This window comes from Hirundo rustica, chromosome 14 (assembly GCF_015227805.2).
Source record: "Hirundo rustica isolate bHirRus1 chromosome 14, bHirRus1.pri.v3, whole genome shotgun sequence".
In the NCBI taxonomy this organism is placed as follows: domain Eukaryota; kingdom Metazoa; phylum Chordata; class Aves; order Passeriformes; family Hirundinidae; genus Hirundo; species Hirundo rustica.
The window spans coordinates 3,746,888-3,764,048 of NC_053463.1; the positions used below are offsets into that span (position 1 = coordinate 3,746,888).

At 46.7% G+C, this 17,161-nt stretch overlaps 1 protein-coding gene across 1 annotated transcript; it reads left to right on the forward strand.

Moving 5' to 3' along the window:
- The first annotated feature begins 5,351 nt into the window (after positions 1 to 5,351).
- On the forward strand, positions 5,352 to 16,588 carry LOC120759174 (ovoinhibitor-like). Its single transcript, XM_040078195.2, has 16 exons — positions 5,352 to 5,435; positions 6,253 to 6,272; positions 7,082 to 7,218; positions 7,399 to 7,459; positions 7,941 to 8,074; positions 8,517 to 8,574; positions 9,560 to 9,696; positions 10,076 to 10,136; positions 10,940 to 11,076; positions 11,560 to 11,620; positions 13,004 to 13,137; positions 13,216 to 13,276; positions 14,589 to 14,725; positions 15,449 to 15,509; positions 15,855 to 15,970; positions 16,432 to 16,588. The coding sequence occupies exons 1-16, from the start codon at positions 5,381 to 5,383 to the stop codon at positions 16,475 to 16,477; spliced, it is 1,416 nt and encodes a 471-aa protein (XP_039934129.1). The 5' UTR covers positions 5,352 to 5,380; the 3' UTR covers positions 16,478 to 16,588.
- The last annotated feature ends 573 nt before the right edge of the window (positions 16,589 to 17,161 follow it).

Genomic DNA, 17,161 nt, shown 5'->3' on the forward strand with positions numbered 1-17,161 from the left:
TAGGAGATGTGCTGAGCCCAGAAAGGTCTCTGGGATCTGGAGGTGTGAATTTGGCCAGTATTTCTTGCTGTGAGAGGGCAGAAGCACTGATGGCACCCTCAAGGCAGTGCAGGAAGCTCAGCCATTGTGGTGGCCCATGGACCATCTGCTGCTGGGTCACCCTCTGCCTTGGCCTGAACTTCCCTGCAGGCTCAAGCCAGTGCCTGTCTCAGGAACCATCTCCTGCAAGGAGAGGAGGATCCTTCCTTTGGGGCTCTGGTGCTGGGGCAGATGGAGAAGTGAGAAGTTCCACGGTATGGAATGGCTTAAACTTTTTAAGGAGAAGTGTTGTTGTTTTGAGATGTAACTGACCTACAGATGATTCTAATTCCTTTGTATTTCGAAACTGTGTTCAGATGAAACCAGGCCTCTGAGCCAAGGGTTTCCCTGTTCTTTTGGGGTCAGTGGATCTGGGACTGGGGTGGGGCTTGCAGAGGAGAACTTGCTGATGGTGAGTTAATGGTAATCTGCTGGTGGTTTGCACGTACTTCCTGTACTCTCTTCTATAGTGTTACTTAAAGCAAATAGGTTTTTTATTTGTATAAACCTTATTGCAGGATGTTTCCAGAAGACCTTGAATGAACATTTGCCGTGTTTGAGTCCATTTTAGCTGTGGCCTGATCTGTAAACACTTTTCTCTTGCAGATAAGGTTGAAGTCACTTTCAGGTTTTGACAGGATTTTACCTAATACCAATTAATTTCAATCCCACCAAAGATGTAGAATTCTTTCAATTAAGTTATCAACTCCTCTATTTCTACAGCAGTTAATGAGAATTGATTTTGAACTGTCAAAATGCTTACGCATGCATCATGTTTCATTGCAGCTGATAATAAAAATTGATTTTATTATCAGCAGACTCTGCCATAAGTGGTTGTTAATAGTCTGTATGCTTATTTTTAATGTGAGCAAAGGCTATGATTTAGAAACAAATTATGACTGCCTCTTTCTACATGGAAAATCCCTTCACCAAGTAGAGTCATGCAGGATGAGAATCACCAGTTTGGGGCTGGTTAGCTGTTTTGGGGGATGCAGATTTTGTCTTTGAGAGGAGATGGAACAAGTACATTCTTGAATGTTATTTATGCAGCCTGAGAATGATGAATGTCAGACAGTAAAAGTGTTCTCCGATGATGACTGCTCGCTCATTCCAGCTAGCATCATGTGCAGGGACATCTACATGATTTTATAAAAGCAGAGCACCATTTGTGGCTTAAAATAAATTCTTGCAAATGAAAATCAGTGTACTTGAAAGCTACTATGATTTACAGTGATTTCAGGTATTTAAGTTTTCAAATAATGACCCCTAAAACCTTCATTAACTGTGCTTGAAAAGCAATAAACTGATGAAGACTGCCCCAGTAGCCTCTTCTGTCAGTATTTGAGCACCTTCTAAATTTCTCCTGCTGCCAGCAGAAATTACCATCCACAAAAATCGCAGCTGGCAATAAGAAATTGTTAATCAGATTCCAGGCCCATCTGCTGAGGAGGCACAGGACAGGGACTTGCTAAAGCTGCCTGTGCTGCTGTTAGCAGCAGGGCTGGCTCCATCCTGCTCCCAGCAGCCTGCCTGCTCGCTCTGCTCCTGCTTTCAACCCCCTTGTGCAGGTTGTTCCGAGGGCTGGCCGGTGAGGAATGTCCCTGGTGGCACAGCGGAGCTCCGGAGGGATGCCACGTGCTGTAATTCCTAGGGAGAAGGAGGTAAAGGCTCGTAAGGTGCTGGAGATTTACCACTTTTTTTCTCTTATGTTTGCTTGTGGTTGCCCTTTGTGTTCCCCTCTGAAATGGTAACGAGGCCAAGCCAGTCCTCTTTGAAACTGGAAAGGTACCAGCGCTCTGGGGACTCTTTGGTTTGCTGTAAATGACGCTTTATTAAGGGTGTTGCTTGCCAATAACCACAGAGCCCGTGCGGTTCACAGCAGTTCCTGAGGCTTTGCAGAACTGGCATTATGAACTGACACTTTGCTCTCCAGCCTCTCAATGCCATTGGGTTTGGAGATAAAATGCCCTCTGCAGGGACCTTAGGTGTCTTAGTACTTTTTTCTTCTTTTTTTCATAGAAGGTGTCAGAACCTTATGCAGCTCCTCAGAACACACAAGTGCTGCTCTTGGTAGAGGCTGAGAATTGTTGATTCTGGCAGATGCCTCAGCAGACTTTGAACTCCCGGTGGTGTTTTTCAGTCCTCTGTCCATTTGGAGCCTGGGAGCTCTGCCCAGCAGCTCCAGACACACGGAGGGAGAGCCCTGGCATGGCCCCATGGTGTGCTCTGCCCAGGCAGAGCCTTTTGCAGGCTGCCACAGCAGACAGTGCTGGAAATCTTGCAGTTTAGGGGCATTTGTTCCTTTAAGAACTTGGTGAATTGTGCCATGGAGATCTTGATGCTGTTTATGCAGGGAAACCCCTCTGGCTCTGCTGCAGAGCTCTCTTTTCTGGCTCTTCTTACCTCCCTGTGATGCTCAGTCCCACCACGCAGCTTCTGCTATGGGTACCTGGGGATTTCAATGTTATTTGTCTTGATTTTCACAATTTCTGCTCCATGGCCCATCTGCTTTCACCCTGGGGACTCATGAATGGGCCTCTCTCTTTCCTCTCTTTAGGGCTTCTGTTTGGCAGCTGTTAGAACATCTGTCTTTCCCTGCAAGGCTCTCTCTACTATAGGGAGCTCTTCTCCAGGCAATTTCCTTGGGATCTCCCTGTTCTATTCTGCTGCAAGATTTCTCCTGCTCCCCAGTTCTGTCTCTGGAACTGCAACACAAAATCTTCCAAACCTTTCCTCTGCAGGAAGGGTGAGTAACTCCACTCAAGTGGTTCGCTCAAAACAAGCTGCAACTGCTTGAAAATTAGAAATCCAGGCCCTTGATGTAGAAGATCCCAAAAGAAGCAGCTTAGTGCTGGGTGCAGGAACAACCACCCCTGTGGTTTGAGGGTGGGAAGCATGGAAAATTTCTGCATATATTTCTGAAAAAACAGATGAGTTGGGTTTGTTGCCCTCTTGCCTCAGAGGGTTTGCTTCCTTTCTTGGCCTGTGTCAGTGAGATTCTGCAGAGATGGAGACAGATGATTCACAGCTGGGACCAGAGGTAACCTGGAGGGGCCGCAGAAGAAAGGGGTGGAGTGCTCGTGTCCAGGGCTGCTCAGCCAGGTGGGATTTGCAGCAAAGGAAAATAAACAGGTAGATGTCAACACAGCATCTCATTGCAAGTGGGAGTTGCACAAGCTGAAGGGTGTAAACACAACCAAAGGTCTCCCTGTCCAGCGTGGGTGGAATGTGCTGCACCTGCCTCTCTGCTCCTGAAAGGCTCTGTCCTGAGGGACGAGTTCCTGGTGGAAAAAGCTCTGCTGAATCACTCTCTGTGAAGCAGACAGCTCGCTGGTGGGGTCCCAGCATGGATCTTTCTCGTGCACAGGGCAGCTGAGCTCTGTGTGCCTCAGCTGACACAGGGGACAGCAGACAGGTGTTGTAGCTGCAGCGTTTTCTAAATCTGAGCCCCTTCTCTAGGTCCTTGACAGGTGTTTGCTCTTCTGTCCCTTTACTCTGTCTCCTGTTGCAAACGACTTCCTAAATTTAATAGCTTGGTTGGAAGAGAATTACTTTGCTCTTGACAGGACATGCTGAGTCAATCCACTTTAACTGCAGATTTGGTTTGCAAATAATATCTCCTCTCCGACAGGGTTCAGGTGTCATCGCCGTGGACATTGGCAGGAGTTTGCTTGACCATGACAGCTTTTACAGAGCCTGGCAATTAAGTTGTCAGGAATCATTTTCCACTGCCAGGAAGCATTAATGGATCCTGGCCTTGGCTGGGATTAAGCCCTGGGAGATGGATATTGTAATCGGGAGGAGAAGGGGTCCTTGTAGACGAGGTCTGCATCGATCCAAAGGTCTGGAGTCCTGGACACTTGGTGGAACTGAGATTAGGGAAAGGTCGGAAAACACAGGGCAGAGCATCAAGGGGAAGGAATGAAAATGAGGAATATGAACAGGGACACGATCCCTCCTGTTCCTAATGCAGCAGGAAACGTTGGCGTTTGGAGAGGCTTTAGTTTTGCAGATGCACACTGCAAAGTACTAATATTAGCAGAGCTCCTGGATATGAAAGCAAATATTTTTCCACTAGGTAATCCCTAAAATTGTGTTGTTGTGGGTTTGCTTTTCAAGTGAGGAAGATGTTGGAAATGTCCTTCTCTTAGAAAATAAAACTGCGATGATTCAACACGAGCTCGCTCTGTTTAAATTATGTCAAAAAATAGATCTGCAAGCAAGGATTTTGATTACCAAATGCAGAATTTGAAAAATGAAAAATTAGGGAGAGATTTGGAGAATTTAGGATCCCAACTGAGGAGTCTACAATTGAGATTAATCCAAAGAATTGACAAGAATTTCCTTACACAAAAAGTGTTCAGGGCCTATCTAAGCCCCATTACCTGAATAGTGGGCAAACCTCGAGGAGATATTTGAAGAAAACTAAAGATATGAAGCGTAAAGAGATAACGTACACAGTGAATTTTCAGGAAGCAAACCGTGCGTGGGCTAATACCAATCTTTGCAAAGTTGGCTGACTTCCTAGGTAAAGGAAGCACAATACATCTAGTCTGTGCAGACATTAAAGGCATTTGGCCCGCTGCCCTGGGGGATGGTGTGTCACTTAGGCTCAGTGAGGTGGGTCAGGGACTGGCCATGAGGAGGTGGGAGCAGATGAGCAGAAGGTGCCCATGAGAGTTATCAGTGAACAACCAAAAAGATGGATTTTTAGGACCAAACTTAGTATTTTTGCTCCTTGCTGTATTACAGAAAAAGTTAGCAGCAGAGCACTGCTGAGTTTTTTAAACAGGAGAAGAGCAGGATTCCTCCCGCAGAGCACGGGGTGACCTTCTGGGCTCAAACTGGGCTGAAATACAGCAGTGAAGAGTACAAAACCACTCCGAGGTTAAATAACGGGGGGTTTGGCTATCAGTTAGCAGCTCAGTTGAAAATTACAGACGAGGAGAAAGCCCTAATTGCCTTTAGGTAGGCACAGGGGAGATGTGAGCCCGCAATGAGGAGCAGCCCAGGGCTGGGCAGAGCGTGCGGGAGGACAGGGGTCCTGGCACGGCCCCCGCTCCCCTCAAGCCACACAAAATCCCCTTCCTGGCACACACACTTGTATCAATCATTAGCCAGCTATCCAGAGCTGGGTAAACACGTTTTTGGCTTTGAATGGTGATGACAGGCTGGGAGCGTTACCTAATGAGGTGGGACCACTTGATAGCGGGGTGTGCTATATATTCCTGCTCCTCCCTGCAATCTTCCTCTCCCGCGCAGAGAGCAGGCAGGCTGCACTCGAGGGGTGTCCCTGGCTGCCATGAAGGTGACAGGAGCTTTGGTGAGGGCAGCTCTCGCCCTTTGCTGCTGCTTGGGTGAGTATTCACTGGGGTACTGCAAAGATTGATCTGGCTGAGTCAGAGTTGAGTTTTCATTTCGGTCAAAGCCTTTGGGTCTTGCAACATGGAGGAGAACCTTGTTCCGTGAAGAAATAGCCTTCCTGAGAGAGCACAGCAAGGAAATTAGGTTTTAAGATTGAGGTTTCGGCAAACATCCTTCAGCTGTTATCTTCTTGGTTTGTAGGAGCAGTTCCAGTGCGGGGTAGGGGCTTGCACGTGGTAGTCCTGTGTATAAAGGCAAAAGAAAACTGTTAAAAATTTTATTATTACCCATGCGAGCAATATAAATGCAAACTTTAACCTCTAGGATTGCGAGCAATATAAATGCAAACTTTAACCTCTAGGATTGCACTAGAGGTTTATTGTGCTACTCCTGGTACCTGAGAATGAGATATTCAGAGATTGACAGCGGTGGTGACTATAATTATCTTAAACATGCGTGTCCAAACTTGGAAGTCAAACATAAAAGTCTCTTAGAAGAGGTTAAAATCCAAGAGTATAGAATTGAAAATACCTGTATCACTCACCAGTAACATTTTAGGGGTGGATAAATATATGTGCTCTCACAAGATTTATCTCCCCTCAGGACTGCAATGAAACTTTATTTAGTAACTTCTAATGCATCCTATGGCTGTTTACTGGAATAATGTAAAACTCCACATTTTCCTAAGCAAAATAAATCAGTGTTGACTAATCACCAAATTAACTCGTTTCATGAAAATATTTGCATATGTTTTCTCTGCATGTTAATAATTTGGGGTTTTTTTCTGTCTCTGTTTTTTTTTTTTTTTAGGTACTGCCTTTGGCGTTCAGGTGAGCTACAGATCTATTTATTATATTCTGTCCAGGCTTCTGGTAAAGTAGAAAAACTGTATATAGCTACCCAGTGGGTAGAACATGGGTTAAATCTAATGAAATCTCTGCTGTTAAAATAATATTTGCCGGTGCATGGTTGAACGACATTCCCAATTTCACGAGAAAGTAAAAGATCCCCATTTTTTGCAATATTTTCGCTTCATTAAATAAAATGAAAAAACAGGAAGTAATTGTACACTCTTTATTATATTAACTCTTAGACATAATTTAGTTACTCCCAGCCAAAGGCAGTAGTTTGCCTCCTCGTGAGGAAAACTGTCTTAGGATGACACGCTCGAAAAGATCAAACGCTGTGACTTTGATAATTGCTTCCATACAGCAAGGCGCAAAGAATTCCTCGCATAAATTTCTGTACCTATACCACAGAGAGAAAACCAGCAGGGCCTGAGCCACGGATTTGTCTGCAGGTTCCTCCCACGCAGCAACGAGCCTCTCGGAGCTCTCCGGAGTGCAGCACGATCTGGAAGGATCCGCTGCGGAGCCGAGGGGCTCCCAATTACCCCTGCCTTCATTAGGCACTGTCTCACCCACAGCCGTCCTGCCTCCCCGCACCCCGGCAGAAGTACATAATCAGAAATTTCTGCAGGGAGGGTTCCCTCCTCCTGGCTGCCTGAGCAGATTCCCAACAACGCCTCTGATTTGCATCCCAGCAGCAGCTGCAGGCGCGGCGGTGGTGGGAGGATGCTGGGGGGGTTTCACTCCGTGAGGGAGGCAAAATTGGGGCTGATTCTGGGCTGCTTCCACAGCTGGATTGCAGCGAGTACCCCAGCGGCATCACCAAGGATGGGAAGACCTGGATAGCTTGTCCACGGGACTTGAAGCCGGTGTGTGGCACCGACGGCAACACGTACAGCAACGACTGTGGGATCTGCCTCTACAACGCGTGAGTCTTGCTGGGAACCCGCAGAGACCCCGGGGCAGGGGCTTCCAGGCAGGGGTGGCAGCTTTGCTCCCCAGGGATGAGGAACACGTGCCTCTGCAGCTGGGTGACACCACCACCAGCCTTGAGGAGTTGCTGTTCCTTGGTCCCTGACTCAGGCCTGCTTTCTTCCCTTTCTTCCAGGGAACACGGCGCCAGCGTGGAGAAGGAGCACGACGGAGAATGCGACCCAAAACCTATCGTGGTAAGACAAAGTGTGTAATGGGGGCAACTCAAACACCGTGCAGAAGTGGGACAGAGTGTGCACAGCCCAAAATAAAATCTGGTGATAACCAAAGCTGAGAGGCTTTTTATGAGTTATCTGACAGCATCTCTGTTATTTTCTACTTCAAGCCTGTCTAATTGGGAATAAAATAAAGACAATACATTGGCTGAAGGTTGGATCTCACCACCTGGGTACCTCCAGCATCCTCCAGCATGATCCTATCATAGTCCTTCTTAATATCCTTTTTTTTTTTTTTTTTTTTTTTTTTTTTTTTTTTTTTTTTTTTTTTTTTTGCCATTGGGAGAGAATTCCCACAGAATTTCTGGTTTCTGCTTCTGATAGTGAAATTGGTTTGATGCTGGATTTGTCCCCAAAGGCCGAGGGAGAGTGAGACTGTGTAAGAGGGTTATATCTTTATATCAAAAAAATTTTTTCTTTTCTATTCCTGCTATTTTTACAGGTTGATTGCAGTAATTACCGTAGAGCTGTCGTAGATGATCATGTCATGGTGGCGTGCCCAAGGATAATGAAACCAGTCTGTGGCTCAGACAGCTTCACTTATGACAATGACTGTGGGATCTGTGCCTACAATGCGTAAGTCTCGTGCATGGAATGTCCTTGTGAATAATCAGCGAGTTGAGGCTCTCAGAAGCACTTCTGTACAACACCAGTTTTAAGGCAGGTGTTTCTCTAGGTCTCCTTGCTGGTGGCTTCTCATGATTCTTCAGCCAGCTTGAGTTTTCTTCCCTGTTTTTTTATCAGTGCTCATGAAGGGAATTGCAAAAAGAACCAGAGCAGAGCCATGAGGAGATCAAAGTGTTGCTTGTAACACCTAATTACTCCTAACACTTAATTCCCACGGGAGATGGGAACACCGTACATTAGCAGCTGCCATCTGTAGGGCACATTCAGACAATTCAGGCAGTTGTAATGTCCCACAGGGAGGGTGGGACCCTGCTTTGTTGTCCCAGTGCCTGCAGTGTCACAGGAAAAGTTATTCTCCATGCTCCCTAACCGAAGATTTTCTTCCTTTCAGAGAACATGACACCAACGTTACCAAAATACATGAAGGGCCCTGCAAGGAGTCTGTTGCTGTAAGTGCAATACAAGTCAAAAATCCACCTCTTAGGGCTGATAATAAAATCATGAAGACCTCACAGATTTTGCTAGGAAGTTGCAAGAGGTCCATAGGACAAGGTGTACAAGGGTCCCAGCCCATTATTTGCTTTTCTGCATGGTAGGGGGGTGGATTTGGCATCCTCCCTGCTCCAGAGAGGTCACCCCACTCTTACCACACTAAACTGAGGAAAGAGGAAGGTGCTGGTTATGGGATGAGGAGCTGACTTGTGTCCCCAGGAGAAGGTGGAGGGGCAGAAGATTCCTCTTGCCAACATGCTGTGCAGGTTGGCGGTTTTCTCTCTGGAGACCACAAGCGTTTCCACCCTCAGCAGCAGGGATTCACAACTCCCATGCTGGTTGTATTCACAGATGGAGTGAGACTTGTAAGAGCACTAACCATAAATATTTATAGAGCACAGTTTATTGTATCTTTGTCTGAGGCCAACAGTCTGATGCCTCAGAGGGAGAAGATTCTGTATCTCAGCGCTAAAATTCTGGGACGTAGGGAATCCATTCTTCAACAGATAGATAATCATTCCTTCCAATCCTTTCAAATCCTGTACTGAACTAGAGGGAATCTGAAGTAAGAAGTAATCACTGGGCTGGAAAAGTGTGGAGAAAACCAGCACAAACGGAAACAGTATTATTCAGATTTGCAGCTGTTGAAAAATGTTTCTTACCAAATTCAAGACTGTTTTTTAATGAGATGAGGCTGAAAGTTTTGTACATGTTCCTGTCCCCGAAGGATCTATTCTCCAAGACAGTCCTTTTTCTTGACTCCTGGAGAACTAGGATAATATTCAGAAATATCATTTCTGATTGGAAATTTAGCTTCAGTGTAACAGGGCTTTGTCCTGTTACAGAAACTTTTGAGGCTGAGATACAGAACAAAAAGGTTTTGAATCAACTTTTCTTGTGTATCAAGGGCTCCTCCAGAGCGATTTGTCCTTATTTTGCCAGGTTGACTGCACCAGGTACAGAACACAAACCACCAAAGATGGAAAAACATTGGTATCCTGTCCCAGGGACCTGAATCCCGTTTGTGGCACAGATGGCACCACGTACGACAACGAGTGCGCGATCTGCGCCCACAACGTGTGAGTGCCGTGCCCCGAGTGCTCCTCCTCTGTGCCCTTGAGAACTCTCCTGCTGCATTTCTGCTCCTGCCTAGTTCTTTGAATCCTTTGGAAATGGGATGGTTTTGGATTTGCCTTGAGCTTCTTTCTGGTGCCTTCTGCGTGCTCACGAAGGGTCATAATGCATCCCCTTGGATGAGTCCGTGGGCTGGGCAGAGGAAGGAATAATTCAGAATATTGCTTTAAATTGCATGTTATGAGAAGATGGGATGAGCTTGGTGATGGGTAAAAGTAGCAATTCTGAACACTTTTTAAAGAGTCTGAAGCCATGGTTTGCTTCATTTTGTACATGACTTTGACCAAGGGGTTAAGCATTTATTTTATTGTTTCCCTCTTCCAGGGAAAAAAGGACCCATGTTGGCAAAAGGCACAGTGGACAATGCAGAGAGAAGACTGCTGAGGTGAGTGTTCAATATAAGGCTTACTCCTCTTAGCTGCATCAGCTGAAGGGTTCCCTGAGGTGACATCTACTCTGAAAGTGAGCTGGCCTGGGGTCTGGCTTTCTCCACCTGTCTGTTCGATCTTGTCAGCTCCTTGTGTCGAGGACGCCTACAAATCTCACCTGTCCTGAGGCAGGTGTTCTCTGTGCCCTCCTTGCCCAGCAGCTCTGGCAGATGGGCTGGGATGAGAGCTATTCACGGAGTTCTCATGATGAATTCACACCTACAGCAGCCTTTGGGGTGGGGACAGATTGTGAAATGTGGAGCACACCTGAAGTTTTGATTGGAATGTATCAGCTGCTGCGTAGGACACAAATGTGCTCCTATCACACAAATGTGGAAGTCGTTCGGTTTGGACTTTGATCTTCCTTTGATGATGCCCTTCAAATGCAAAGTCCAAGTTCTTTCACTGCACAATTAAAAAGGGGCCAAGTTGTGGTGTGGTTTTTTTTTTTTTTTTTTTTTTTTTTTTTTTTTTTTTTTTTCCCCTGACCTATCCTGTAGTTGGGACAAACCAAGGTGCTTAAGCCAGGGATTTGGCACCTCACACACTGTCTAGTGCTGTGCGGTTCCCCCTGTGTGTGAGAGGGCTCAGGCAGAGCTGACTCAGCCTGGTTTAGTAAGAACTGAGTCTTACAGCAGTAGCGCTGCTGTTGTCTCAGCATCCCAGCATTAGAGACATGGCGGGAGGTTATGATGGAATTGTTTATTTTTTATTGGGGAACAAGGTCTTCCTCAGGTTTGATGCTGCTGCTCTTTTGTAGCTTGACTGCAGCAAATTCCCAGCCAGAAAGGTGAAGGGTGGCAAAGACCTGGTCCGGTGCCCCAGGATCCTGCGCCCGGTGTGTGGCACAGACGGGTTCACGTACGACAACGACTGCAGCATCTGTGCCCACAACGTGTAAGTGTTGCACACAGGACTCTCTTTCGGAGTGGCAAGCCAGGGTTAGTGCTCCAGATGGCTTTTCCTTTGGTACTAACATATCTGTGTTCCTCTTTCAACATCCTGAAGCCCTTGTCACCCGAATTTTGTTCTCTGCTGCTCTTTTTGCTCCTTGGGGGGGAGTGTGGGAGAGCCAACTCTCAAGCTGAGCACTCTGTGAGGGCTGTGCTATTTGGGCAGGGGAAAGAGTGGACAGAACTGTTGCATTTGGTCAGAAGAAAGAGTGAATAGAGCTGTTAAACAGCCCACAACAAGGAGACCTGACTGGTCTGTTGCCACTTAGAACTACGCTCTCTAATGATGGGGATAAGCTGGTTCATCAGGCAGTCAGGTGCCTCGTTTATCATATATATTGGTTATGGGTTTGGTTTGCTTTCTGTGGCACCTGTGTGTCCCAGGGCTCAGGTGGTGAACGTGCTGACCCCAGCCTCTCCCTTTCAGGCAACAAGGGACTGATGTTAAGAAAAGCCACGATGGAAGATGCAAGGAAGAAAGCACTCCTGTAAGTGTTCTTTTAGCTGTGTAGCTGTAGCTGCAACTACTCCCTGGGTGTTCTCCAGGAAGAGCCCGACTGGGCTCAGGGCACCCAGGGATAGATGGAGGGGAGTGCACGGGGCTCATGCTGATGCTGTGCTTCTCCTCAGCTGCTCACAGCTGCCAGTGAGCTGTGCAGGAGGGAAAGAGAGGATGGGAACAGGCCAGGACTTCAGAAACAAAATGTCCCAGTACTGCCAATCTCTGCACAGAAATCATCAGAGGCAGCCCAAGAACCATGCAGCCCATTTTAGCACAGTACGAGAGGAGGCAGAAGGCTGTGTTAGATGTCTGGGTATTTATTCAGTGCTAGGATTTCCATTGCACTAGACAGGCAGGTTAAAATAATCCTTGTACTCTGGTCAGCCAGGACAAATCTGCTCTCAGGTATGTGTACAGAAATAGCTTTATTATCCTGCACGGTAACAATATGTGCTGATAATATCTCAACACATTTATTCTGCTTATGCAGAGCAGCTCTGAAACACCAAAAATAATTTCATGCATCCTGAGGGACTGCAATATATTTTCTGTAGAAAAGGCACGCTGCTAAAATGTGGTCTTTGCTCTAATTTGTCCTTGGACCACATGGGAAATATGGATAATAAGAGACACTGCATTGGGGAAACTGTGCAAAATGACAGTGAAGTGTCAGTGATGCTTAGCTAACGTAGACTGATTTCCAATAGGTGTTTCTCTATTGATCCTCAAATGCTTAAACCATTAGATCCTATATATTGTAAATATTTTTGCAACAGAGACCTGGGGAAACAGTTCTTGCTGCTCTTGGAAATGCTGGAACAAAGTCTTGGCTATAGCAAACTATGTCAAGCTGCACTCAATGTCTAACTCTTTTTAAATCAGTTTCCCCAGGCTGAGTTAGGGGATGTTCAGTTTAGAAAGTAGGAAAAAAAATTCTTCAGTGACAGTCTTGTCAGTGATTGGAATAGGCTGACCAGAGAATTGGTGGAATCACTACTCCTTGGAGTTGTTCATAGGGCGTGTGGATGTGGCACTTGGGGATATGGTTTGGTGGTGAACGTCGGGGTTCTGGGTTAATGGTTGGGCTCGATGATTTTAGAGGTCTTTTCCAATCCTTATGATTTGTTTTACGAATGCTGGATTTAAAGCTTGTGCATGTTTTACTCTAGGAAAATAATCTCTTTTACCAGCTGTTCACTCTGCTAGCAGAAAATACCGAACTACAGTTACATAATTAATTTCTAATGCAAGTCTAAACTTCGGGAACCCTCTGATTTTTCCCCTGACCAAGACCTCTAAAATCTAGAGGATCAGAGTGGGCAGACTGCAGGTGGGACTGTGACCCAGCACTGCTGTTTTATCTGCCCAGGTTGACTGCAGCACGTACCTGAGCGGTGCCAAATCCGGAGAGGCCATCGGAGCCTGTCCCTTCATCCTGCGCGAGATCTGCGGCACCGACGGCGTCACCTACAGCAACGACTGCGCCCTGTGTGCCCACAACATGTGAGCCCCGCAGGTCACAGCCCCCCGAGCCCCACAGAGTGATCTCTTGAGCATTTTTAACCCTTCTTTCTCTTCCAGGGAATATGGAACCCAGGTTGCCAAGAAGCACGATGGAAGGTGCGTAGAAGAAGCTCCCCAGGTAAGTGACACCTGAAGGAAGAGTTTGAACAGGTGCCAACTGCACAACCTGAGCAAATGCTGGGTGGTTTTGGTGGTGTCGCCTCCACGGGGGTCACACTTGTGCTGCCCTTCCTTCTGTGGGTGAATATCACCCTCCCATCAGCAGGAACCCTGTGCACTTCCTGCACACGGTCAGGGAAAGCAAGAGGAGAGGACAGGTGAGGATTGAGTTATGAGACAGGTAGATGAGAAATGGTTTATGGCTTTACACAGAGAATCCTCTTCCCACAGCGCTCTGTCATAGCTGCTGCAGGAACTTGGCAGAATGTTTTGGCAATATGGGCAGGGATGCAAGGGCCCAGGGAACCCCGATGCCTTCTCAATGCTTGTGTTTTACAAAAGGATAATCTGCAAAGATTAGAAAATTGCCTGTGTTTTGAATGTTGATATTTAAGGTATCAGGAGATTCAAACCCACCTCTGGGCTTTTGTGTTGTGGTTTTTTTTTGTTTTTTTTTTTGCTAAATGCCATGTAATCTAATATATACCAACATTAATGGTGTAAAAATACCAGGTTAACTATATTTGGCAAGTTCTAAACCACTTACTCTCACCAGGGAATAGAAGAACAAAACCACCTCATTAGCATGTGTTTGAAAGAGTCAACATCCTGAGTCATATATTTCATTTCTATACAAACAAACTATGAAATGTCATTCCTTTGTTTCCCGAGTACGCTCTGTGCCCGGGCTGGGTGAGATACATAAATCAGGAGAGAAGAGTTCACTCTGGAGAAACTGGGAGTGCTAAAACACAAGGCCAGCTCCTCAGCTGATGTAAATCATCTTCCACTGCTGTCAGTCCTGCTGGCAGCTCTCAACACTGGGAACCGTCCCGTTGCAACAAAAGACCTGTCAGCACATCTCCCCTCCATTCTTGTGGGCCATGAAAAACACCTTGGCCACAGCCAGCCCCCTTGCAGGAAGTGCATAAATCGTGCCATTTTGATTTACAGATTATTTCTGAGCCGCCTTTTGTAATATCCTGGTGGGTTCAGTAAGGTATGGGGGCATCGTGATAAATGCAGAGCTCAGTGAGTAATGTCTACCTTCCAGCCTTGATTCAGTCTTCCCCAGGGAAGGCTGTGAAAGGAAATCTCTGTTTTTCCATGAAGATCTAGTTAATATATAACCACGATTTGTCATCTGGCAGATCCTTTTAGGGTCTGGCTTAGGCAGGTTTAGGCAGAGGCGTAAGCAGGGGGATGTGCTGGGGCTCCCTCGCAGGGAGCAGAGCCTGTGGCACAGCCTTTGCTGTCCTTGCTTTCCCCAGCTGAACTGCAGCCAGTACCGCAGGGCCACGCTGAAGGATGGCAGGGAGCTGCTGGCCTGCACCATGATCTACGACCCCGTGTGCGGCACCGACGGCGTCACCTACGCCAGCGAGTGCACCCTGTGTGCCCACAACTTGTAAGTGCTCCTCCTCCTCCCCGGGGTGCCACCCTAGTTTTTCTGAGTTTTTTTTTTTTTTTTTAAAGCTTTTTACTTGTTCATAAGATAGAGTTAGTTATTTTTTTTTTTTAGTTTTTGTATAATATTAAGAGCAGTGTCTCACTTTTCTCATGCATAGGAATATAAACCTTTTGTTTTCGTTCCCTGTCCTTTGTTTACATATTTCTAGCCTGAAAATAATGTTAATTAACAGCTGGTCTAGCCAGTGTGGTAAAAAGTAGTAACCCCAGAAACCAATCCACAACCAAGCCCACAAATGTATAAAAATAAAAGAAATAAACAAGCTCTCTCTACCCTACTCTGGCTTGAGAAGCAGCTCTGCGCTACAAACCTCTTATCTCCGTGTTTTCTCTTTGCGTACCGCTACCACACTGGGGGATTTGCAGTTTGGCTTTGTGGGGGCCGAGTAATCTGCACGGGCTCTCTCTGCAACCTTGTGCTGAAGGGATTCTGTCTGTCTGCCCCCCGTTTTCCTGCTCGCCTTGCTTGGTGTTTGACACGGGCGTTCAGAGGGGTGCACCAGCTGGGGACAGCGCCTGGTCTGGTCTGTAAGGTCGTGTTTTTGTTAGTGCTGAGCTGGGTGATCTGGAAATCTCTGTGACTCCGTGGGAGCGAGGTTTGTTCTTGCTCTCTGGCTGTACGGGGAAGGTTGTGGTTAATAACAATCTCTCCTTCCTCCAGGGAGCATCGCACCAACCTTGGCAAGAGAAAGAATGGACCCTGTGAAGAGGATATCACAAGAGTGAGTGGGAAAGGATGGGAATAAAGAGGGAAGTTCAGCGTCTGTTGCACTCACGGGGGACTGTCTTCTGTTCTGGGCTGCAAATCAGGAGGTGGTGGTGTGCACACCCGAGGAAATTCCCTTGGGAATTTCACACTGCTCATAAAACAGCTGACATCCAGCCCGCTGCTCTGTAATAGAGCAGGAAAAGATGTGGCAGTGAGAAAGCAGTACAAGATCACATCTGCTGTCAGGAGGACACTTGGAGCTGGTGATGATTGTTACAGCCAGTGTCATTCCTTATGCTGGGGGATGTCACAGTTTGCTCCCAGGCAGAGGGACTCAATATTTACCTTCTGTGTGCAGGCCCTTTGCAAGGACTTCAAAGAAGTCTCTTCCATCTGCACCATGGAATACATGCCCCACTGTGGCTCTGATGGCAAAACCTACAGCAACAGATGTGTTTTCTGCAACGCCTACCTGTACGTATAGGAGCAAAACCTTTCCTTTTGTGACCAATTCCTGTCCCTGCTGTGAGTGCAGGGCTTGTCTCATTGTGCCTTCTTGTCTAGCTGCTTGTGGCATATACTGGACATTTCTAGGGTTTTGGGTTTTTTTTTTTTTTGCATTGTAAGGGCCCATTTCTGTGATCTGTACTTGGCCTCCTCTTTATTGGCTTTAAAAGTATTTTATTGATTTTCAGCAGCACTCAGTCTGTTTCACAAGCTCACAAGGGTGTGTGGAAATTATTTCACCAAACAAACTGAGTGTACCAAATGAATGAAACCATTCATCTTTCTTTAAATGAGGATAATGAAAGGGAGTATTTCGGTTTTTGAGGCTGTTCTTTATCTCCAGTCAACCCTAAGCCAATGCTTGGGCCACTGAAATGAGGAAAGGGGTGTCAGCAATCTCTCATTCTCCTCTCTCCTTTTCTCACCAGGGAAAGCGGGACAACTCTCAACCTCGTGAGCTTGGCTGAATGCTAAGTCTGTGCAGGACTTCAGCCCAGGAAGACAAACTCCCTTCCATGTGCCTTCCCATGGGCTGACCTTCCCTAGTAACATCCCTTCAGTCCGCCTTGTTTCCTTAGCTCCTGAAACACGTTCAATAAACTGACTTGGCAACATTCCTCTGTCTCGGTGCCACATCTCTTCCCTTTTGCCCCGTCTCTTCCTTGCCATGGTACTTTGAGTGGTGGGTGTCTGTTTTTCTGTTGGTGTCCTCACTACCAGCTCACATGGATAAAATTTTCTGGCTGTGTGTCAGTGCCGTCCCTGCTTTGATGAGGGCCTGGGCTCCCCTTGGAGCTTTCAGTCTTTTCCTTACTCCTCAGAGTCTTCTTGTCAGTGTTAATCTTATCAAACCTTGATATCTCTGTGTGACCTGACCACAGAGTTCCTCTTTACAGTCAGTGCAAGGAGACATCGACCTCCAGAGCATGGTCCAGCTCCTCCATGGGGAAATGCCAAGGATGTTGGTGGTGATTTTCTCTCTAGGGGAGCATTTTTTGGCTTGGGCTAGAAAGGGAAATTGGCTGCCTGAGCAAGAGGTGTCCTGTCCTCATTCCCACTGCCTGTGGAGCCTGTCCCATGGCAGGGACAGCAGCTGCTGCCAGGAAAGAGGATATATATATGTATAACAAGTCATAGGAAAGAAATGCTGCCTGATAG